At 32.8% G+C, this 26,098-nt stretch overlaps 1 protein-coding gene across 1 annotated transcript in view; it reads left to right on the forward strand.

The window, feature by feature from the left end:
• Positions 1-26,098, forward strand: part of PIK3C3 (phosphatidylinositol 3-kinase, catalytic subunit type 3) — a gene marked incomplete at its 5' end in the record, with an annotated part of 125,367 nt that overhangs the window by 7,223 nt on the left and 92,046 nt on the right. The window contains 5 exons of the mRNA XM_008588221.1: positions 13,289-13,375; positions 15,370-15,465; positions 18,362-18,433; positions 20,838-20,942; positions 21,608-21,700. Coding sequence (XP_008586443.1) covers positions 13,289-13,375; positions 15,370-15,465; positions 18,362-18,433; positions 20,838-20,942; positions 21,608-21,700 — 453 coding nt within the window. The remainder of the gene's footprint in view (positions 1-13,288; positions 13,376-15,369; positions 15,466-18,361; positions 18,434-20,837; positions 20,943-21,607; positions 21,701-26,098) is intronic.

Here is a 26,098-nt window from a genome sequence, read left to right on the forward strand (position 1 = left end):
AGAACCAGGACCTAAAGTCAGGTCTTTAAATTCTTTATGTAAATCTCCTTCTAAAGTTTCAATGACATATGCTTAATATTAAAGGATTGGGAAGAATTTATTTGCATGAAGAACATATTGTTTTTATCCAGAAGATTAAAATTGAAAATAGGAGAAGAGGGGCCGGCCCGTGGCTCACTCGGTAGAGTGCGGTGCTGATAACACCAAGGCCGCGGGTTCGGATCCTATATAGGGATGGCCGGTTTGCTCACTGACTGAGCGTGGTGCTGACAACACCAAGCCAAGGGTTGAGATCCCCTTACCGGTCATCTTTTAAAAAAAAAAAAAAAGAAAAAAGAAAATAGGAGAAGAGGGAGATAGAATATGAAACAATGTATACAGTGTAGGTCTTCCAGAATGACATAAAAATGATGCCTGATAGCTCAGTAAATAGTGACCTGCCCATAGTGAATAAGCACCTATTACACATTTGTGCCATGAATGAATTGGAGTTTGAATCATATTTATTGCTTTAATTGTTACCAACCAATACATAAATTAAAAGCAATAAAAAACAGTTAAACAGTTAATCTTACGACCTATTTCACTGTAGTCAGTATAACTTCAAAGGATAAAGGCTTTGGAGGAAAGGAAACATGACTGTGAAAAAGTTAAATATTGTTCAAACAGTATGATAGGAACCTCAGGGTAAAAACACATGTGAGAATCCCTTAGTAAGGATAGAAAACAAAAAGAACAGATGCTGATAAAACTGTGGAAACATTTTTAAGCCCTGGAGAGGAAGTTAGTGGCTGATACTTTCTTTGTGTGATCACAAAAATGATATGGCTAGAAAGTCAGGAGGTGATGGTAATGAAATCCTATTCATTCAGCTCAAGCTTTTGTCAAATTATTGACTAGATCACAAGATAATTTTTTGGAAAGTTTAAGAAAAAAAGGACACTTCTCTAGGCTAGTTATAACCACTGTGAAAGAACTGATTGGTGAAAAGGGAATAACCGGAACTTCGGAAAAAACTAAAGATGTCATATTATACTTGGAACTGCAATTATAGTCAAAGAGTGGAATAATGGACCGAGTTGGAGATAAGTTAATTCTCACAAAGTTTGGAGAAAGATAAGACATTCCATTGAGCTGACAATCTAAAAGGTAAGACAACCCAAAAGGAACAAGGATTTTTAAGGGGTGATTTGGCCTGGATATAAGAGACCGTAGGTAGAATTCTTTAAAATTTGGAAGGAAAAATCCCTAAGGATAACAATATTTTTAGTATTTATTATATAATATATATTTTTTTATACTTTACATTTTGTTTTGAGTGTACTAAAAGCACATGGGAGAAGTTGTTCTACAGTGGACAACCTAATTGATGTAGTTGAGTTTTATCTTCTGTATCAAACAAAGTGCTTTTCAGCCTAGGGGAGTTAACCAAATAACTTGGTCAAATGGTAACTGAAGCTCAAGATTGGCTGAATCAAAGATTGGTTGAGAAGTAGTAGTAAGAAGGCATTTGCTGACTGTGGATTTACCAGTTTTCCTAGTTCTGGCAAGATAAATGCTGAAGTTGTAAAATTATGTATCTATGTATTTTAAATTTTTATTTTTATTATAGAGCAATTCAAACAAAAGCATACAGAAGTACGTAATAGACATCTATATATTCACTATCAAGATTGAACATATGTTAACATTTTGCCTTTTTTCACATCTTTCTTTAAAAAGATTTTAAAAATTACAGGTAAAGACTTCCTTCATTCATTTTGTAATTTGCTTTTTTGAAAACACTTAATGCTGTTTTTGATATTTATCTTTGTTAATGTATGTGGCTCAAATCATTTCATTATAACTGTTCCATATGAGCAAATCAGTTTATTTATTCTCCCAACACCTTCAGCTTTTAACTATTATTAGCGAGTACATTGTTTAATAGAAACAATAGTAGACATCCTTTTTTTGTTCCTAACTTCAGTGAGAATGCTTCTTATGTTTAGCCATTTGGTAAGATGTTTGCTATTCTTGGTATATATTTAGTCTTTTTTACTAAAACTTTACATGTTGAATGAGTGTTGGAACTTACCAAAAAATGTTTGTTATTCTTTTCATCATATGATTTTTCTTTTTTAATTTAAGTGTAGAAAAGAGTTAAAATAGCAGGCCTGAGGCTGCTGTCTTTAGAAGGGCCTGCTTGCAAGGTTGGCCCTTAGCTAGTGTCTGATAACACTTAATTTGTTATTTCTGAGACATTTCCTAACTGGCATACATGTTTCACTCTGCCTAAACTGTACAATGTAATTTATGGTAAGTACCTCCTTTCTTTCTGGGAATCTAGAATTTTGGTAGTTGTAAAGCTGAGAATGCCTGTGTGGCCAGCCCCTGATAAAAACCCTAAACTCTAAGTCTCAAATGGGCTTTCCTAGGCACATTTTACTTACTAGAGAAATAAACATACTTGCAGGTGTCTTTTCCCAGATGGGGGAGGGGAGAGCAGAGGAAGCCTTTGTATGGATTTCTCTAGATCCCACCTGTGACTTTTTTCATTACTAAACCATCCAAATATACATTCTTTCTGTGTTGCTGTCATAAATCTTAGCTGTGATTACGACTTCCTCTGAATCCTGAGAATCCTCATGGCGAATCACTGAACCTGTGGGTGATCTTAGGGGTCCCTAAAACACTTAATAATGCAGTGGATTATGTTAATAGATATTTTGTGTGAAACTGTTCTTCCATTCTTGGAATAAATCCTGTATTTTTTTTTTTAATTGCTTAATTCAGTTTGCTAATTTTCCCCTGAAATTTTGCATCTATAAATGGGAATTGCCTACAATTTTTTCTTTATTTCACTTTCCTTCTTTAGTTTTGATGTCATGGTCATCTTCACCTCAGCAGGTTTTGTAGAGCCAGCTGGCTCCCTTTTGAAAAGGAGGAAATTTTTCTCTACCATGGTATTAAGGCATTCTATATAGCTATAGTGGTAAAAACTTCTTGTTCTTTCTTTGTATTTTGATTCCTTGATTTATGTTTTATGTTTTCATTTATTGTTTTATTTTGAGATACTTATTTTATTTCAAATATTCTATTATCTGAATTTCTGTTGGATGTATTCCTGCTGTTTGTTGTGACTACTGACTCCAGCTTTTATTGGGTTGTAATTTTGGATTGTAAACTCATCTTTTGCAAGGCTTTTCTTCCTAAATTTTTATACCTATTTTACTGTTACTTTGCATTTTTAGCTGTTTGTTTTGGGAGGATGTCACGTTATTGAAACTGGTATCAACTCAATGTCATTTGCTTATCTGCTGTTGATGTTAGAGGAACCTAGAAAATGGGAAGAGATATATTGAAAGACTAAGATCAGCAAATGTTTTGGTTTTTAAAAATATGATTGAAGAAGTTATTTTTGTTATAAACCAGACATCCTTTGCTGTTACAAATCTTAGAATAGGTTATCAAATTGATAATCTGCATGGTTTTTAAAATCTGTACCCATGTAATGTTTTTTTGTAGTTATATTTTAGAGAAATGGGGAGCATGAGAGTATCCAGGGAGGTGTTTTGAAAAATGAAGGCATTACTTTTTATTTTATGCTTTTAAAATTAATAGAACTATCAAAACTGATAGAAGATTTAAATACTAATGAGATACATTATAATTGGGGAGAGAGACTAGGAGTCAAGACTCCTGAGTTATAGCTATCACGTATAGTGGATTATTGAATAATCAGTTATTTATATATTTTTGGAGATTTTTCATTGTTAAAGCATGGTCAGTTGGACCTTATTATCTCTGCTAATTATAGGAGTCATAATAATGCCATTAGTATTTTTATATTTTTAGTTGTTTTGAAAAGAAAAATTTACTTCAGAGACTCTTTAGCTTATATGTTATTGCAAGTTGATTAAGTGCACTTTTCTTGGATTCTGAGTATATTTCTGCCTTGAAGAAGTTGTGTGAAATAACATTCATGAATAAATTGACATTTTGGTTAGAGCACAGTGCTGATACCACCAAAGTCAAGGGTGCAGATCCCCATACTGGTTAGCCACCAAAAATAAAATAAAATAAATGACCTGACATTCTGGATAAAATTAGTGTAATAGAATAAGTTACTCAGATAGACCTATTAATGATCTTTCCTTCTTGTTATAGCTATGTAATTTAATGTTATCAGAATATAATACTAAATTTCCAAAATTACTTTCAGTTGATTCTATATGTTAGAGCTTTTTTTGAGAAGTCGGAATTCTTTGTAAGAAGTATCTATACTTGGTTAAGTCTTCACTTAGTTGGACACTTCATGTAAAGAAAGTATTCTTTTTCCATAGTTCCATCATTTAATGATTTAGGTCTAGCTGGGATAGCTTGGTAATCCTCGGTTGTCTACTTTCCAATCAGTTCATTTATGAACTGCCATTAGTTATGATATGAACAGTATATGCAGTGCAGTGTTAGACTAGATATAGCAATTTAGAAAAGTAAATCTACCATCTATAACATGTAACCCACATCCAGGTAAATGTACATGCAAAATACATTCAGTGTTTTATATATATGTATGTATATTACATTTGCATTTTATCCACAATATACAAAAATTGAGACTTGACCTTATAAGAGTACAGTAAAAATGAGTTTATTTTCTCAAAAAAAATTGTAAGAGCATCCCCTATTTATGTATTTTATCTGCAATAATATACTTCAACCACAAGGAACAAAACCAACAAAACTTCTGTTTTTTAGATGTCTGCATTTTATAGGAAAGAAAATGGTGATCAAAGAGTTCAAGGAGAAATTTGTTACTTTACACAGAATCCTGCCTATAAAATTTGCGTTGGGCAGAAGATTCTCATATTGTTTTATTTCCTTCCTCAGAGGTTTTGTAATTGATAATAATAAGCAGCAGAATTATGATAATAAATGCTGAAATTAAGGCTATCCAACTTGTTTAGTGGTACCATTGACATCACCAAATATACCTCTTAGCTGTAGGTTTGTAAATAATATGGACAGCTTTTATAAACATGACTTATTTGATTTGATTTTGTGTTGCTGTGCTTTTGTGTTATTAACAGAAGGGTTTGGGAATATCTTATAAATTCATTCCTAATGCTATATGGTAACATGTTTTTTATTAGTCACTTTGGTTTGCTAACTGTTGTCTTAAGACTGTCAAAATTTTTAGATTTGTCTTGAAACCAGTGGTAGCAAGTAGACTAAATGAGTTTTTGCCAGTGTAAGATTGAGCCCAGAAATGTTCTGTACATCTATTGCCTGTCTTTACAGCTATAGTTTCTGCCAGAAAAAATAGAAAGTAACATGCTTTTGAGACTACATTTATCTCTGAGAAGTTTAACTAAATGAAACTTTTATGAGGCGAATACTACTCTTCCTGAATAGTAAGATTTACATGTAAAGTTTGAAAGTAAAATTGGAAGAATTGTGACCAACACTTCATTAATCGGGAAGATAGAAGAAACTAGAAGAAACTCTTATGCTTGCTAAAAATTAAATACATAGGCATATGAAAACTCTAACACACACACACGTGATTTCTTTAATCTCAGTAGTTCAAATGAATTCTTATATATAATTGCATTTCTTTAAGATGAATTATTGCATAACTTGTATTTGATTTCATACAGGTAGGACTCTTATAGTATTATGTTTTTTGAAGAATTACACTTTTTAATAATAGAAATCTATGAGAGAGCATATATATTGGACCAATAATGATACTATGTTCTAGTATTTATTAATTTAGCTCAGTTCTACTCTAGGCCTAGGGAGGCATTGTTGAAAGAGTTAAATTAGGCCTTTGACTTGAGGGAGTTTAAAGGAACAGAATATGAGGAAGTTGAAGAAATGCAACCCTGTATTAATCATGCTTGAAGAAACAGTTCTATATATGGTAGCACCAGCCATTTTTATTGGCCAGTATGTCTGTAGTTGTTTCAAGAGAGAAATTTTGAACATTTACATAGGCTCTGCAAATTGGAAAGTTTTCTCTTATATATGGTAGCACCAGCCATTTTTATTGGCCAGTATGTCTGTGGTTGTTTCAAGAGAGAAATTTTGAACATTTACATAGGCTCTGCAAATTGGAAAGTTTTCTCTGGTGACAAAGCAGATTGATTTTGTTTGTTTGTTTAAGTGGCAGAGAAAACTGGGAAAAAATTGTATCTTTGTCAATTTTTTTCCTTATATTCACTAGGAGAGCATATGTGTGTCTGACTCAAGCATCATATCTATTGTATAGCTATTTTTTTTGGAAAGTCCCTTTATCTTGTAACTCTCTCTTAAAGTTTCTTGACATAAGTAAGGTTTGATACCTAATGCCTATACATACATTTTCATTTATAAGTTTTTTTTATTAAACATGTATTGAAAAATATCATGTAGTTTATATAGTTCTTCAGTTGGATCTAGTTAAAAGGCCCTTGGAAGAAATAATTTGGGAGAGAATGGTCATGCTAATTAATACTTGTTTTTCATTTCAGATGGTCAAGTTAAGTTAATTAGGCAGGTCCTTATTCTTTGAGTTTTTATTATGAAGTAAAATCACTTTATTTAGCATCATCTTTATAAATGCTAATCTTTAGTGGTTTTCTCAAGAGAGATTTACCCACAGTTACTTGTTTTTTAAATAACTGTAGCTTTTAAATAGCTTTTGTTATTTTTTATTACAAAGATGATATACATCTTCTTCAGTGGTAGAATATTATTAAAGCACAAAGAAGACTATAAAAATCACCCCTAACGCATCACCCAGAGATAACCATCATTAATAGTTTACTTTATATACTTTCAGTAAATATATACATATTTGTGTATTGTGTGTGAATGTTTGTGTATTTATTTTAAAATTGGGATTATAATGTGTGCATGTTTAATTGAATCCTGCTTTTACACTTACTTTATGATGTCTTAAAATTGTTCCAGGTTATTTAATATACTTGTACAACATTGCTTGCAAAGGCTAGAGGGTTTTGCACAGTGTGAATGTGACATAATTTATTTCAGCAATTCTCTGGATACTTATTCAAAATGTTTGCAATTCTGTGCTGTTATAAAGTCATTATCCACTTTAAATTATCTATTGGTTTGAAATGAAAAAGTGAGGATTGTTCTTTTGAATTGTTCTTAGATAACATTTATTTGATCTATCTAGTATTTCCAAGTGATCAGACATGATCATAAGGTGTGTGTGAGTACTTAAAATCAGGATCAAAGTTTAGGGAACATCCTTGAATTCTTTTATTTCATCAGTTATATTCTGTCTTATGTCTTTATCTTATTTTCATAACTAGATATTACTTAAACATTTATACCATCTCTTAATAAACAAACAAAACTTTCTTTTCATGGCATCTGTGAACTTGGGCCATGTATCTGGTATTGTTTAATAAATATATGTTTATTGATGTCTGTTGTAAAGAAGAAGTTGGTGTTTGAATGTGGAAGAAACCAGCCAAGGTAAATTTATAAAGCAGAAAACATGTGTCTGTATGTCTTCCTGTTTCTTTCTCCCCATTTACCATCCCACAGATTCTTGGGCAGACTTGAAACAGATAAACATTGTTTTTTGGTCCTTTTCCCTCTTTCAGCTTCAGGCATAAAAATCTAGGTCATGATGAGCCTCAAGAGAGCTGATGCTCAGTGTTGCATCTTATATATGTATAGATCTTCTCACCCTCTAATCTGATCAAAACTTGATTTATTTAGTACATAGTTATTGAGGACTACCATCTTGGTTTCTCTAATGCCTGGGCACATCAAGTTCACTGATGTACTGACAAACAGACTTATTTTCTGTGCCTGCAAGGTTTCATCCTCCCTTTCAACCCCCATTGTTACTTTCATAACACTGCGTCAATTTGTGGTTACATCTTTAGGTACACCTTTATGGTAGGTACCATATGAATGACTCACTCCTTCTCACCTTGAAGTTATATGAGGGCAGGGAACATGCTGCTTTTGTTCACCATTTTATTCTTATCTCCAGGGCAGAGGACATGATGGATGTTTGTTACTCACAACAGCAATCAAGTAACATATATTTATGTTGAAAGTTTATAAATACTAGGAAAAATTGACCAAGGACAGGACTCATTTTTCCTCCAGCTTCATTTTGAGTGTCACTCCCTTCTCCCCGACCCCGCCAACTCCTCAAAGCTCTTGGGTAGAATTCCAAAGTATGCAAACGTTTGTTTTCCATCCTATCTGTCACTCTTCTACATAGAAGACTTTTCAATAAATATAAATATTTATTGAATGAATAAATGCTAGGTTCTGCCGACAAGCTCTAGCACTCAAGAAACTTATGGTCTAGTGAGGCAGATAAGAATAAGGAGCAGTGAACCATGATTTGTTGTGATCATGTTTCCGAGGATCCCTGTCTGCTTTAACATTCATTTTCCCTGCTGTGCTTAGTCTCTACAGTGTACAACACAGCAAGTTGACCTACTTTTATCTCTGTTCTTGGTACTTTTATTAAACACCTACTATCTGAGACATCTTTCTCAGTCACATATTTCTTTCCTTCCATTAAATCTGATAATATATGATTAGTACTCTAAGAAGTTTCCTGGGCATGTTGTTATTTGGTTCTTGGGATACTTTTTTTTTTTTTTTTGTAGAACAACTCAGCAAAATAAAATTCCTGTTTTTTTGTTGGACAACATTGTTTCACACATACATCAAACAGGCCAAATAAATAAATAAATAAATAAACAGCACCTTCATAGACAAAAAAAAAGGAAAAAAAGAAACCTTTTATCTTTGGCCTTTTAACCATCTCATACAAGTCAACTGCTTATAGTACAGCTAAGTACATACACACAAAAAAGTTACTGGAATGCTCGGAATAAGATTGTTTTGGTTTTTTGGGGTTTTTTTGCTTTTTTTATGAGGGTTTTTTTCTCCTTTGAGATTATAATGAACATGGTCAGTACCAAACCACAATGAGAATTTGCAACAGGGGAGGAAAAAAACCCAAAACTTCCAAGGCCCTGCTTTTTTTCTTAAAAGTACTTTAAAAAGGAAAATTTGTTTGCATTTTTTATTTGTCTTTTATATTTTTGCACATAATGTAGGGGTCAGCCAGTTTTGATGATCTCGGATAACCAAACCAGCCTTCGGAGCGTTCTCTGTCCTACTTCTGACTTTACTTGTGGTGTGACCATGTTCATTATAATCTCAAAGGAGAAAAAAACCCTCATAAAAAAAGCAAAAAAAACCCAAAAAACCAAAACAATCTTATTCCGAGCATTCCAGTAACTTTTTTTTGTGTATGTACTTAGCTGTACTATAAGTAGTTGGTTTGTATGAGATGGTTAAAAAGGCCAAAGATAAAAGGTTTCTTTTTTTCCTTTTTTTTGGATAACTAGAAGCTGCTCTGGCCAGGTAAAAACCACCCAGCTCTATCTACAGTACTTACAAGAGACTAAATGACATAGGTTATGGGCTAATTTGAATTGGTGCTTATAATTTGCATAGTACCTTACAGTTTATAAAATTTTTAATAATTATTAAGTTTTTTTTTTTATCTGATTGAATGCTAAAAGTAAAAGGCCTTATAATTTGAAGAACTGAAAAAGACTTTGGTGATTCGAGTGTAGTGAATTAGTTGAAGAGCTGAAGGTGATTTTTTTGAAGAGGAAGGCAGAGGCCCCATTTAGCAATTGTGTTAACTAATTCTAGACTTCCCTTGCTGCCTAACGTTTAACCAAGAGCTGACTTTACCATCTCCCAACTCTACCCCCCTGTTCCTTTGCGACTGACAATCAGTGTATTATGTGCTTGGACTCTCCAATAAATAAGTGCAGTGTTAGCTAATCTCCAAGAATGGCCCTCAATGAAACATGCCTCCTAATACTCATACCCTTCCACATTAGACCTACACTAGCCCTGTGACTCATTTTAGCTGATACAATGCAGCAGAAGTGATGCAGTGTTTCAGGCAAGACAGCTTGATAATTTTTGTTTCTGCTCTTTTTGGGAACATTTAACTAGCATGTAGGAAGTCCAACTCCTCTGTTGGAGGGCCATGTTGATAAACCACTTGGAGAGGGAACAGCACTGACAGTGCATGGGAGAGAGAGAGGCCTGTCACCCTAGTATCCCAGCTAAACCTACTCTTTCCCACCAAGGTCTAAGGCATGTGAGTGAAGCCATCTTGGCTGTTCCATCTTCAGGCACCAAATGACGACAGTCTCATGAGGGATTGTAAGTGAGACCAGTAGGAAAAATTATCCAGATGTTCCTCAAGAAGATGACTTCTCCAAAAATCATGAGAAATAATATAATGTTACTTTAAGCCACTAAGTTTTGGGGTGGTTTAGGATTTAGTAATGGATAAATTGGGCAAGATAGGAGAAATTGTGAGTGGTAACTGTTCAGTTCTGCAGAAATTAAAAAAGTGATTCAAACAAGTATCTAGAATTTCTGCTGTCAATTTCAAAGTCTGGTGCAGGAGACAAACATGTAGACAATTAGTAGTCATAGCATAAATTTTCCTTTGCATTCAACAGTATCTTTCCCTATCAGGGCATATATATTTTCCTCATTCTTTTTCATTATAGTATTTCATAGTGTGTGTGTATACATAGTTTATTTAACAGTTCACACTGTGGATGGACACTTGCATTTTTTATGTCTAATTCTTCCATATTGCAAATAATGGTGTGCAAATGTGAATGTATGTAGGATAATTTAAACTTGTTTTCACAGTGGCTCTACCAATTTTATTTATTTTTAATATATATATTTTTTTGAGCTTGGGTTTCTTCATCATGGCTTTACCAATTTTAGTACTGCCATGGTGACCACACATTCTTTGGGAGCTCTTTATAAGATTGAGAAAGGTCATATTTGGTATTCAACTAAGACAGCTAGACATATGCTATATAGGAAGTAATGTATATTAGCAGCAAACATGACTTCTGGGGCTAGCTAGTGAAAATGGCTTTAGAACATTTCTGTTTTGTCTGGATGATTTAGTAAAGGAGAAAAAAAGCCCCACCACATTCTCCCACATCTAAACTTAATTTCTATTGCCAATTTTTTCCTTATAGGAAATTATTGGGCAATAAACTATTGTATCATAAATATGAAACATATGTTCAATAAATGACATCAATTAATTGAACTTAAACCTCAGTAATAGTGCATCAATAGAAAGGGGATAGCAAATACTGGTGGAAGGATATGGGCTTTAGAATCATGTAGACCTGGGGTTTAAATCCTAGCTCTACCACTTTATGGTAATAGTTTATAATCATTTGCAAACTGGATTTGAAACTGTCTACTTAATATTGTGGTTATAAAAAGTGCCAAAAATTTGACATGCTAATAAATGTTATTTTTCTGTTCCATCCTCTAGGAAGTATTTACAAACTTTTGTTACTGAGTTTTACTGTTACTTTGTTCATACAAGCAAAAGATATAATGTGACCTTTCCTATTTTCATTTATTTTGAAAACCAGTTTGTAACATCTTGCAAAGTAAGTTGGAATATACGCCTTTAATGAGTATGCAAAATAATATACCTGTCACGTTTTGCATTCATATCTTATTTGAATTTTGTGGGTAGGAGTAGAAGTTAATGTTTTCATTTTATCAATGCAGGTTCAAAAATGACAGAGTTTGAAAATAGAGTGTTAGTGTTGGAAGCCAGGTTTTCTGGCTCCTCTCTTTCCTTTAGGTCACATTGCCCGATATTCTTTTGGTTCTTTTGTGACTCTTTCTTGGTCTCTTTCCATGTTGGTTGCATATTTGTCTAATGTTCCACCAGAGCCAACAAAATAATTTAGTCCCTGCTGTGTGTAATTATGCTGAGCACTTACTGATGTATTTTTTTCCATTTTAATTTAGAGATTAACTCAGGTGAAAAGGAATTTATTATTTGGAAGAAAGCTAAGTTGATATTATTATTTTTATATTACAGTGAACCTCAAATTTTTTGTTTGAAGTCACTGTTTTCATTTCTGAAATAGTTGTGACCACATGGTTGTGATAAGAGTTGAAGATAAAGAATATTGTTGGTGAAGATTTTTAGTTCTGTGAGAAAGATAATGATTGGTGGCAGTGTTTGACATTCTTGTAGGAATACGTGGACAATAAAGAGGAAGACAGCTGATAAAGATAAGCTAATATATATATAAAGCTTTAATATCTAATTTTGTTTTATGCTATGAATTTGTTTAGAAAGAAAGAGAGAGAGTTGGCTGGTTAGCTCAGTTGATTAGAGCACAGTGTTATAACACCAGGGTCAAGCGTTTGGATCCCCATACCAGCCAGACACCAAAAAGAAAAAGAAAAAATAAAAAGAGAGAGGCTTTTGATACATAAATAAAGCTAATTTTTAAAATTACATTTTCTAATACCAAACCTAGTTCTAATTTGAGGACTGTGCGATTTATATTCTTTGTGGATTTGAAGACTTGATGTATTGTCCATTTATAAAACTAAAGGTAGATTGATCTGTAAGACCACAGAGGACTCTACCTACTGCAGCCGTAGAAAGTTAAATTTTTAATCACTATTTCCTAAAATTAATACATACTTGCATATGTGTGTGCTTAAACCTTAGAGTTTTAATCTGTAGGTCCTAAAGAAAATGCCTTGGTGTCTTTAACTTTCTTTTTTAATGTTAGTTAATTGAAATATGAGAAGAAAAGAAAAAAAGTGGTTTATTTTACCAATTGAGGAACTATTCTAATTCCCTCCCTATGCAATAGTCAAAATACAAGAAATATGGAACATGGAAGTACTTTCAGGAAATACTTCATTATTTTTTCTGCATGTCTAACCATGGCAGATTGTAGACCTTTTTTGAAAAAAAAGAAATTATAATATCTTTATTTTTTATTTTTATTTTATTTTTTTTTTCCTTTTTGTCTTTTTTTCATGTCCGGCAACGGACCGCAACCCTCAGTGTCGCGCCTGTACCGGACCGGGACCGGCAACGGGATCGCAACCCTCGGTGCTGCGCCCGCCCCTCGCTCAGCCAGTGAGCGGGAACCGGTCTGTATGTGGGATCCGAACCCTCGGCGGGAGCGCCGCCACACTCCCAAGCGGCGCACTGTAGCAGTGCGCCACCGGGCCGGCCCCTATAATATCTTTTAAAAAATGATTTGTCTCTTGCCAAATTTCTTAATCTGATAGTTGCGTATGGTTTCTGTTGTGTATAGGAATGTATGTTTACCGTATGTGAGGGTGACATTTTCATTCTTTATCCTCCTTTCTGTTAAATCTACATTAAAAGTTTCTCCATTGTATTTTTCTGTAGCTCACCAAAGCTCATCGACAGGGACACATGGTGAAAGTGGACTGGCTGGACAGATTGACATTTAGAGAAATAGAAATGATAAATGAGGTGGGTTGTACTCTATTATATTTCAAAATATTTTCTCCAGATTTCTAAGTCAACAATTTTTTGAGAAGAATTGTTTATTGCCAGGTATGTCACAAATGTGGGGTCATTAGGGTTAACCCTTGTAGCTGGGAATTCTATGCTAATAAGTGGAAAACTTGGGATATCTGCATTTCTTATATTTTAATGTAATGTCAAACTGTGAAGTAGGTAATGGATAGCATAACTGCACCAAATAGCATATAAGTGAAACCTGTGCAGGCTTGATGGCTCACTTGAGTGTTTTTTTCTCATGGCAACACATATTGCAAATTCAAGTCAGTGTTGGGTAAATCTTCCATCAGCACAGTGCTTCCTCTTCACTTCAGTTACCATAAATCATCTTTAGGAAGTCCTCTCTCCAAATTAATATATTGCTTGTCTTATGTACTACATATAGGACTCTGTACCCTTAATAAAGTTACATGATTGAAGTAATTTATTTTTCTAGTTGCCTTGTGTATTGGGCCAGTATGTCTGTTTAATTAAAAGATGGCTTCATTGAGAGTCTTTCCAGAAGTTGTAACAAAAAAGTTTTTTTGTGTGTGTGTTTGCTCTAAAATGACAGATGTTTGGTCTAACATTCTGTGTCTAGAGAACAGAAATAACAATTATATTAATCAAATTAGGAGAGAAGAATATCAATTTTGTGGTATGTCTAGTTTACTATAAACCACCATAGGGTACAACTGTCTTAATTTATATTCTCTGAATAGTTTACAGCAGGTGGAAAGAGAGAGAAGTTTTTAATTTTACAGTGAACCAATTGTAAAATTTAGATTTTAGCATTTTTCTTTTTTTAGTGAATGTAGTAACACTTAACAACATTTACTTTCAGTGTGAATATTGGATATCTTTTCTAAATTTATTTATAGTACATCCTCATATAGTCAAACTGGAAGAAAGATTTACTTTATTCAATTTTTATAATAGTCCTATTCCAAAAATAGTTTAATCAAAAAGCTTACTTATATTTTTCTATTCTTCAACTTAGGTACCTCTGGCTGTAGAAAATGTAATGTTAGGGCTTACTTTGCCCATCCTTTATCACTTTTCCCACCCCTAGTCTTTAAAAGATAGGAGACCATTACCATTACCACAGTGGACTATAATATGCTTCATAAAGCTGAACAATTTAAGTAATCTCTTTAGACCGTTATGATTTTATGCATTAGATTTAAAGCCATTTGTAAATCTGTTTTGGGTCAAGACCAATCACTCTTTTAAGCTTTACTGTATTTTCACTTCTTCATCACTGTAGTATTTACTTCCTGTTTTGTTTTGTTTTTTAAGGGGACACACTTATATAAAGAACATTTTTTTATGTGGGGGAAGAAGTAACTATTTCCCCAGTATCCTTAAAGTGTTCATAATAATAATTTACAAATGAAAAGTCATCTTAAGACCATTTATAAATTCTGAAAAACTTGTAAAGGTTATACTATGTAAACGTTATATGTAAAGCTCAAACAGACTCTGTCCATTACAAAAAAATATTGCATACTTTTTACTTTCGGTTTTTGTTACACTTGTATTAGTTTCTACAATTAGATTATTCATATAATTTAGGGGTGAGCTATTCTTTGCTTAAAATTGTTAGATGTACAAAACATCTTTATTTTTTAAATAAAATAGGCCTCCTGCAAATGTATAAAAAGTACCTTTAAGATTTTATATAAGATCCAAACTACTGAATAAACCAAAACTGTTATTAAGTTTGAGGAAAGAGTTATAAGTGAATAGTAGACACTAATGGATGAAATGATTATGCTGTATATAATAAAATAATAGTGCTATATAAAACAGTTCATGTATATAATGAAATAAAAATTTGTTGTATTTGAACTTGTTCTTGATAGATGCATGTATTACTGAAATGGGAAAAGTGACATATAGTGATCTTTTAAGAGAATGTTGAAAATGATTTTTTTCCATAAAACAATTTTTTTTTTTTATAGAGTGAAAAACGAAGTTCTAATTTCATGTACTTGATGGTTGAGTTTCGATGTGTCAAATGTGATGATAAGGAGTACGGTATTGTTTATTATGAAAAGGTATTTGCCTTGGAACTTTTTATGGTCTCTAAAATAGAGAGGGGAGGGGAAACATTAAAAAAATTACTGTGCCTGCTGAGATGAATTATTTGGTTGCAAGATAGCAGCAGACAGCTGTCAGCAGCAGCTGTTTATGTATACACAAATCAAATCATATAGCTACAACAAGATTACAAAAGCTGATCATTCATGTAATGCAGTTCTGGGTTACAGATTCAATAAGTATGCAAGTGATTAAAAACTTTTTGATTAATTGTTCTGCAAATTGTGAGTTGGACAGAAAAGTAATAGCTTTATTTACAATTATTATTCATTTGAAAAATAAAAAGAGGAAAATATTTTTTAAGTGGTAAGCTATTGAAAGTTAAGTGTTTGTTATTTGTGTATATATGCAATTTGTTGGAATTCTATATGTGACACATAATTGTGCTTTTGAAGGACTTCATAAATGTAGATTTATTTACATAATATGGGCAAAATTAAGAAAACCATGTTACCATTAGGCTGAGAAACAAAATATGCAGTTATGGATTTCTTCTAGTCCATTCATTATGTGAAATTAAGTAGTTCTGAGCTAGGTATGTAGCCACTTGAAAAATATCTAATATCTGCCTTATATGCCCGTTAAAGGGGTTTCATTTAAGTACAACAGAAATAATTGTATGTATAGTTCAAAACCACATAAACCAGGTTAACTTCTATGATTGTGGAAATAGTAGACAAGTGTTTAAATCAGTGCAAATGAGGACAGACTTTCAATACATGGCATAATTGCAGACGAATATTTCTTCTACCATATAACTAAGTTATATGCAGTCTATTTATTCATTAGAAGCAACCCTTTTGGGCCGGCCCGGTGGCGCACTGCTACAGTGCGCCGCTTGAGAGCGTGGCGGCGCTCCCGCCGAGGGTTCGGATCCCACGTACAGACCGGCCGCTCACTGGCTGACGAGGTGCGGGCACAACACCTAGGGTTGTGATCCGTTGCCGGTCACGAAAAAAGACAAAAAGGAAAAAAAAAAAAAGAAGCAACCCTTTTAAGTTGTATTTACATTTTTGTGTTGTTAAAGCTGTTGATCCGTTGCCGGTCACGAAAAAAGACAAAAAGGAAAAAAAAAAAAAAGAAGCAACCCTTTTAAGTTGTATTTACATTTTTGTGTTGTTAAAGCTGTCCCAAGCGATTTTTAAAATATGTATACTTTTATAACTATAAATTACTATATGAAAGGTTTTTATGGTAAAGGATAAGAGTTTATATAGTTAATTTGTGACCACTTTGTGGTATTTTTCAAGTTAGCATTCACATTTTTTTCCCTTTATCTTTTATCCCTTTTACTTTAGTGAAAGGTTAGGAAAAGGTTGTTTCAGCCTTTTATTTTATAAATAATTCTCCCTGTGGAAAAAAGATAGGAAGATAGACTAACATTGTTTGTTAATTTATTAGAGAAACTGCATCAAAAAGGAAGGGAAATATAGCTGACTGAAACTGCTATGTCACCAACACATTTTAATAAAATCATATTTTACATTTTATAATGATATGTAGTTTCATTAATAGTGTTATTTCCTACCCATATGGATTTTATATTGCAAAAACATGCTAATGGAGATGGTACTTTTTAGCATTGGAGATGTGAAGTATCTTTTGAAAGACAACTTTGATAATAGATGAAATAATAACAGAATATAAATTAGAAGAATTTCAAGTATTTTTGAAAAGGTTATTGACCCCTTTCTACTGTTTCTTGAAAATTGCTCATAAATTAATGCCCGTCTACCTACCCTGTCATATTTCCACTTAGTGTAAAGATTGTTGGGCCAGTGTATTGAATCTAATGGAAATAGACTTTCTTGTCACCTGTCTTTTGTGACAGATAGCCCTAGTGAAGATTACTTATCACAGTTGGTCTGATAAATGTGTTTCCTGGTGTTGTGACTGAGAACAAGCCTTTTAAAGAAAGTCTGTGGGAATTTGTGGTTCTCTGTAAGACTCAATTACTGAACTAAAGTTACAATGCCTCCCCTCTTTTCAGTCTCTTCTGATTTTATTGCACATATCTAAAGTTGAAAACTTACTAACATTTGGAAATTGACAGAAAAGCTTGATACTAGGTATACAATCGTGAGGAAATGAATTTTGACCTTAATTAGTGTAGCCTTTTCTAGTATATTTGACAGTGATATTTATTATGCTGAGTTACCGTTCTTGCCTGAATTGGATAAAAATAAAAGCCAACATTCTTCAAAAACGATAACTTTAGCAAAATAAGGCAGCTATATTTCTTAAAAATTGATCAAATCTTATTATTCAAGTTTACATTTTGTTGAGTATGTATCCCACTGAAAAGCAAGGTTGCTGCATCTCCAGCTGTGTAAATTTGTGAAACATTAACCCCACACTTAAAATTCTGTTCTTTTGAATGGATCTCAATTGTGATATCTTGAAAAGTTACCATATTCATTCAGTTTTTGCAAATGATGCAACATATGCATTTTGCCCATGTTTTAATTATGCTCTGTGGTTTCTTCTAAGTTTGCAAATTAGCGCATATTGTTTTTGATGCACTGTCTTTATGAACAAAGTTAAAGAAAAAAAAAAAGAAAAGAAAAAGACCAACAGAAACTACTTATTTCCAGATCTCATATTTCTAAAACTGTAATACAAATTTTTGTTAGATTTTGTTGTTCTCAAAATATTTCATCAGTAACAAAAGACGTAAAAAATGGGTATGTATTTTATAATATAGTTCAGAGAAGATAAAATTTTTTTTAAAGGGAGGAATGATGCTCATTAAATAGAATTAAAATACATTGGAGTATACAACATTATGTATTGTTTCTTATTATTTGGTCAAATTTTCTTTTTTTTCTTTTAACTTACTGCTCTCTAATCCAGGATGGTGATGAGTCATCTCCTATTTTAACAAGCTTCGAATTAGTGAAAGTTCCTGATCCTCAGATGTCTATGGTAAGTTATCGTCCCAATTTTTAGGATGGAACTTTTCTTTAGAGTGACTGTGACGTAGACCCACACCATACACTCTCCTGAAAAAAAGTAAGAAGTAACCACCTCAGTAATCTAGAAGTTATTCATAAGTCCACTTCAGCTATCTAGACTCAGGTTCAGATGACATTCTAAAAATAAGGTCAGGATAGTATAGGGTTGAACAACCATTTTATTTGAATTATTGAAAGAACTAGAGAATGTAGTCTTGGAGTAAATACTTGGCAGAACAGGTACTTGAACGATTGTCATCATACAGAAGGGAAATTTGCTTATAACAGGAGGATCCTATAACTAGGATCAATAGATGAAAATTTTAGGAAGATCAAGTTTGTTATAAAATAAGCAAGATTGTTGTAATTATTAGAACTATTCAATTTGGAGTATGGTGACGGGTGATGGTGGGACACTTATCTATTAATGAATTAATTATATTAGTTACATTCCTAATCAGATCAAAATAGATTAAAAGCAGCACATTGGATGATGAAAACATGATGACTGAGATAAGTTTAGGTCATCAGATCAGGAAGTGTAGTGCCTAATAGCCTAACATCAAAGGAAGAGATGGGGGGGAAAAAAGTAAGAGCATAAAACATTAGAAAAAAGGTCACTTGCAGATTTTGTAGGAGCAAACACTCTAGATACTTTAGTAGTCCCTGTGCATAGTACTTGTATAGTAAACTCTGGTTAACATATCTAAAATTTAGACTGAATTTTCAGTGTAAAATCAAATTATATTTTGCATTTTGGATATTCAAAACACACAGATGGATGCATTCTATGGTTTACTTTCAAAATGGCTTGAGTGTAAACAAGTTTTGTTATATGGAATCATAGGTATCACTTATGTGTAACTCCTACCAAAATGTCAGGTAAATGAGTTGTCTGTATGTTTAGTGTCTTCTTTTCTGAAGAAAATGCCCATCAACAATTATAGCTATTTTAATTATTTTTTTTTTCATATTGTAGATGTTGTAACTAAAATAACAAAAATGAACTAGAGCCCCTGTTAATTTTTTTTTGTTTGCAAGACATCACCTAGGAGAAAAACTTTTTACTTTTAAGTGAAAGCAAGCAAGCACAAAACAAGATAAAAAGTAAAAATTTACCCCTTTGTCTTACTGTCCTATTGACAAAATACAGACTGTACTTCTATAATTACAACGATATGGTACTGAAACATGTACATACAGAAATAGACTGGTTGAGCAGAATAAAAAGCCCAGAAATACATCTGAGTATGTATGGATATTTAGTATATGATAAAGGTGGCATTTATTATTGGAGTATAGTGCTAGGGAATGGAACTTGGAAAAAAATAAAATTAAAGTAGATCCATATCTCACATCATACATAAGGAAAAACTCCAAATGGATCCAGAATCTAAATGTTAAAAAATGAAGCTATACTAATACTTTACTCTCAGTGTAGGAAAATAGTTTCTAACTATGATCCAACATCCAGAGGCAGTAATGAAATGATTGATAAATTTGACTACATTAAAAAAATGGTCTGGCATGAAACACTATCTGCAAAGTCAAAAGATTGTTAACAAGCTGGGAGAATATACTTGCTACATATATCACAGACGAAAGGCTGATATGTAAAGAACTCTTAAAAATTAAAAGACAAAGGACCATACAGCCAATCAGAAATTAGGGAAAAGACATGAACAGAAAATTCACACATGCAGTAAGTAGATAAATATGAGGGTACTTCAAGAAGTTCATGGAAAAATAGAATTAAAAGATAATATGAATCTTTCCATGAACTTTTTGAAGTACGCTTGTAGATAGATGAATATAAACAATATAAATATGTGTATTGTCTTAAGCAATGACAGTATGGTTAAAATTAATGATTTTGGCCATGGGTTAAGCAGTCAACATCAGGTGTGTGTATTCAAGTATTATGATCATTATCCTTGCCCTTTGTAACTGAAGTTTAAATTGCTGCTAAGATGACAGTACAGTGATGTCACAAGATCGCTAGTAGCTAATAGGAGGAGGGAATGCTTTAGTCTGAGTTGTCAGGGAAAATTTTAGAGTGAAGGTGATATTGGAGTGGATAGAGGATGTGAAAACCTTGAATATGTAGAGAGTGAGGGGTATATGTTTTAAGAAGCTGGAATGGCCTGTACATATTAGGGCACTGGTGGAGCTTAGGTCATACTTAGTTTCCCAATCTCAAAATGGGTACATATTTTTAAAAGATACATAGGGGACTAAAGTACCAAAATGAAACATTTAGTATTATAAAATGGTTGTAAGTAGGTATCTATTTACTTTTTATTCTGACTGGCTATTGAAATTTCCTTTTGGTAAAGTTTACATTCTCAATTTTAATATTTGTAAATAATTTATAGGAGAATTTAGTTGAGAGCAAACACCACAAGCTTGCCCGGAGTTTAAGAAGTGGACCTTCTGACCACGATCTCAAACCCAATGCTGCCACAAGAGATCAGTTAAATGTAAGAGAATTTATAAAATATTAATATAAAAACAATTAAATGGGTATAATGGTTGCAACTGATGTGCTATCACTTCACTTAAAAATGACTTAGATGCATATTTTTTCCAGGCTGATGAACTCTACATAATATCAACAGTTTCACATATCTGCAGTTTTATTATCGTTGGGGCCTTTCAATAAATTTATTAGCTCTCTCTCCAGAGCTACAAATAATATATACTTTCATGATATAGCATTCTTAGAAATTGTCCCTAAGACATTGTCTGAGAGAGGATTTGGTGTGTACTCATGCATCGTTGTATGCGTTGACTTGAGAGGAGGAGGATTTATTGTTTGTTTTCTTTTTTGGTAGTGGTGGTGGGGGGGGAATTGTTGTTTGGTTTTATTTTATTTCTGGTTGAATTAAAAGAGCTCTGTAGTTTTATACTTTTATATGGAGTATGACTTTCTCATCTTTTTCTTCCCCTTACATTCCAATAGTATACTTTTTGGATGGATAAGTACAGGAAATTTAAGTCTTATTTGGCTGGATGTACATTCTCCTTCCTTGTGTAGTAGTTCTATTATAGGAATATTTAAATAAGTGAAAAATTTTTAGTGAAATGGAAATTCATAGGAAGTATAATTGGCAAAAGTCATTCTTTTTTGTTATTGTTGTTATAGATTATTGTGAGTTATCCACCAACCAAGCAACTTACATATGAAGAACAAGATCTCGTTTGGAAGTTTCGATATTATCTTACTAATCAAGAAAAAGTGAGTGCCTTGAATATTTTCATATATCAGATTTATCAACATACTTTGTTACTAATGATGAAGATGAGGGAACTGCCATGGAAATGTTGAGTTACTGCTTATTAGGTAGAGTGAGGCAAATTACTTTGGAAGCCTGGTTTTCTTATTTTTCTAATGGAGGTAACTCTCCTTCACAGGTAAGATAATACAGGTGAATAACCTGTGCGGAGTATCTCGTGCACAGTGTCTTCTTACCTCTTTGAACCCAGGCAACTAGGAAAATATTTACAGTATTAGAAGTACAGAATTCCAGAGGAGATATGGCTAGAGGGAGAATATGAGGAATATAATTTGAAATGTGGAAATTGAGTTTGTGGAGTAGCATACAGCTTGGCCTGCAGGATAGTAGCTAGGTCAGGACTTGACATTTGCTTTCCATAATGAAACCATGAGTGGGTAAAGTTTCTGGAGGGAGAGAATTGTGATGAGGTAATCAGCATTGAAATTGAGTTGGAGACTTGGTTTTGAGTTTTACTGTTAGCACTAAGAAGCAGGCAAATTATTCACCTGTCTAAGCTTTAGTTTCCTCATATTTGATATGTGATGATCACAATAGTGAACTTTGTCTTTTTTGATCCTTAAAATTCTCTGTAAATTTTTAGAACTGAGGGTCAACAGCTAACTATTAAGGTATAATGATAACAATCAACATTTATTAAACAGCTACTATGTTCCAGGAATCTTTTAATCAACCCCTCAATGTATGTATTATTGTCACTGTTCCACAAATGAGGAAACTTGAGCCTTAGAGAGAGTAAGGGAACCTGTGTAGAATCACAAAGCTTATAAATGATGCCTCTTGATATGCTCGCATTTATACGTTAGAAGAAAAGGGAGTCTGGAGATGAAGAAAAGAGAATTGTAGAGAAAAAAATTTGCAACATCATGCATGTGCCTTAGGAACTCTGAAATGCATTAGGGGCAGAGGAAAGAAGCATTAGGAAAATTAATATATGTGAGGAAGCTGTTATATAGTTATGTGAGAATGAATGAATTAATATGTTTTACAGTCTCATGAGATGATCTTTAACTACTTTGTTTTAACTTGTTTTTTCTGAACCAATTGCATTTCCTTAATTTCTAAAGTAAAAATAAAAATTTGCAGCTCATTTTAACTCTTCAGCTTTTTCTCTTCATCAGTTATTGATGCCTTGGGAAATTCTTTGTAGATGAATCATATTTATTCTCCTTTGTATTCATAATGAGAATGAGGAAGAATTTTAAATTTACTGTAACTTTGAGTTATTCTCTTTATCACTGAACAAAAGGAAATATTCATCAGCAGAAACACAGGTTTGTGATCTTGTGCTTTATAAAAGGATTGAGTTAGTGTCATGATATGTGTTACATGAAAAATAACTTCGGTCACAGAAATTGCATCTTGAATGCAGCACAGTGTCATCTAAAATACACAGCAAGATATTGAATTAAACCTATTAGAATGTATAGGTTTCAAGAAGCATAGAATAGATTTACAGAACAGAACTTCCTTAGATAGAAAGGCTTGCAAGAAAGATTGTTTGTTTAAACAAGTAGTCACTTTCCACCGAAATTCAATTACTTCTAAATATGTGCAAAAGAAATAAAATGCTGAAATGATATAAAGTATGTGACAAGTTTCATTCAACTAGTTGATCTCAAGTTTTCAAAAGGTGGGTGATGAAACTTCAATTCTTAGGACACATTATAAGACTCTTATAACCACGAGAGTGGAGTGAACAATATTTTTTAATGTTCAGGAAGCGCTTTTGAGCAAACCAAATATATATTGACCTTGAATTGACCAGAGGAATTATTCACATATCTACATTTGTATTCTTGTAATAATTTGAAGTGGGTTTTGTAGAAAACAAATATCCCCATACCCTGCCCCTTAATTTATTTACACGAAGAAACTCAGTGTCAGGTTCTCAGATATTGTGATTTAGGTTATTTGGCATTTGGGCCCTGAGGCTGAAAAGCTTTCCTAGATAGAAGGCAGTACTCAGAAAACAAATGAGAAGAAATTGGTTCTTACATATAGTACTTTTTATTTTTTAATTAAATTTAGTCTTTCCACCTATTTTTTTCTAAATGAAATGTCTTAAGCAGTTCAGATGAAAACCCTCTAGTCTGAACATGATAATTGCACCTAAAAAGTTCACAGTAATAACTTTGTCCAGTAAAACCATTTGAATTTTTGAAGTATTTAAAAATTTTTGTCCACAGCAGGTAAGAAGTGACTCATTTTTGTGGAACTCAAAATGTGAATACTATAATTTTCAAAACTAGCTTTACAGTGGCCTTTCTTCTTATAAAAAATGTTAATTAAAAATAACTGTTATATTAACTCCACGCCTTTTGATTATGCTTGGGGAGAAAAAGCAGTAGGAAGAGTTACATATGGTGAAGATAATAACCATCACTAAATGTGCTTATAAGGATGCTTCTGAGACAGTGACATCAGGACATTAATCATATTTGTGTCTTCTGGTGAGAAGTTAATGGTGAACCACAGCAGAAATGAATTCACTTCAGCAAGCATTTATTATCAACTCTTGGTCTAAGGCTTTGGGCTTTGAGGTATCATGTCCTTATATTAATATAAATTAAAATTATTTTAGGAATAGGATATTTACACACAATCAAAACGGGAAGTATAAGCTATCAGTTGATTAAGGGTCATTGTCTTAATAAATATATAGGTAATTACTGTAATAGAAATGTGCAGATGACAAGATCAGTGTGCTATGATGTGAGGGAGGCTTCACAGAGCAAAGATTAGCCTTAAAGTTTGAGCAGGCTTTGGCATTTATTATTTGGTGATCATTTTTCACGGGGGAAAAAAGCATGAGTCATACTGATTGTTAGGTTCAAGAGACAGAAAAGTTTTTATAATGGTTATGAAGTAGAAAAGATGGCATCAGATTGTGATGAGCCTTGAATTCTACCCTCGGGAATTGGATAATACTGGCAATAGGAAACTACTAAAGCAAGAAAATGTGTCCTAACAAGGGATATTTTAAGGAAGATACACTAGGATAGATTGGAGGAAGAGTCGAGAACAGAAAAAGAGACTTCATTAAGAGACTTGTACTGATTTAGAGAGTGTCAGCCCTGGGCGCAAATGCCAGTAACCTACATCACATTTCTGAGAACCCGATACTGAAAGAATTTCTTTGTGTAAATAAATTAAGGGGTGGGGTATAGGAATATTTGTTTTTTACAGAACCCATTTCAAATTATTACAAGGATATAAATGTGGCTGTGAATTTCTGTTTCTGATGTTGTGAGAGTGGTGTTGGAGGACAAGGGAATGAGAGGGTACAAGTAAGTTGATTTGCAGACAACTCCCAGGGGATAGGCCTGAATGCCTGAAATAAGGAAATGGCAGGTAGGAGGAAGAGGGTGAGGAGATTTTTTTTCATTTTTGAGTATTTTGAATTGAAAATATCGGAAGAGCAGAAAAATAGAAATTTCTGGTAATTGAGTTGGGTAGAAGTTAAAACTAGAAATATGTGTGATAAATATAGTATTTTCTGCTCTGAAATAATTTTGATTACAATGCTAAGAATAGAAGATAATAGTGAGATGATTTTTAAGATCTAAAGGGAGATTAGCAAAATATTTTTAGCTATAATAAAACATAGTTTTATTGTGTTATACTGTATTTAATGTCAATGGTTAACATTTGACATTAAACTCAACAGAAATAGAATAATAATAATAAACTGAAAATAAAGTAACATTTATCGAGTATTTATTATATACAGGGTTTTTATTTATTTATTTGAAGTACTTATATATGGTTTCTAAAGATTTTACATTTATTAACTTATTTAATCTTCACCACAACTCAATGAGATAGGTTCCTTAAATTTAAATAGTGTGCTCCAGGAAAAAAGATGAAGATAAAACAAACAAAAGGTTAAAGAAAAAAAACAGAAAAACTAAAAAACCAGAAGAAAAATAGAGAAAAACAAATAATGTGCTCTAAGTGACTCAAGAAAAAAGATGAAGATAAAACAAACAAAAGGTTAAAGAAAAAAAAAGAAAAACTAAAAAACCAGAAGAAAAATAGAGAAAAACAAATAATGTGCTCTAAGTGACTCAGCCATTAATTGATGGAGCCAAGAATTAGGATTTCAACCCCGGCACCATGGCTCTAAAGCCTGTACTCTCCACTTAACCTGTGGAAGCTCTAGAATCCTGTATCTTTACATGGATCAATAAAGCATCTTTAAAAGACCTGGGTTTAATTATCATCATTATTATTGCTATCTTCAAATTCTTCCACTTTGTCTTTCTCACGCTTCTTCTCTTTTCCTTCTTCATTCTGTTGCGTCCTTCATTACATATGTAACATTTAGCTTTATAAAG

The sequence above is a fragment of the Galeopterus variegatus genome, unplaced genomic scaffold, assembly GCF_000696425.1.
Source record: "Galeopterus variegatus unplaced genomic scaffold, G_variegatus-3.0.2 Scaffold4722, whole genome shotgun sequence".
NCBI classification, from domain to species: domain Eukaryota; kingdom Metazoa; phylum Chordata; class Mammalia; order Dermoptera; family Cynocephalidae; genus Galeopterus; species Galeopterus variegatus.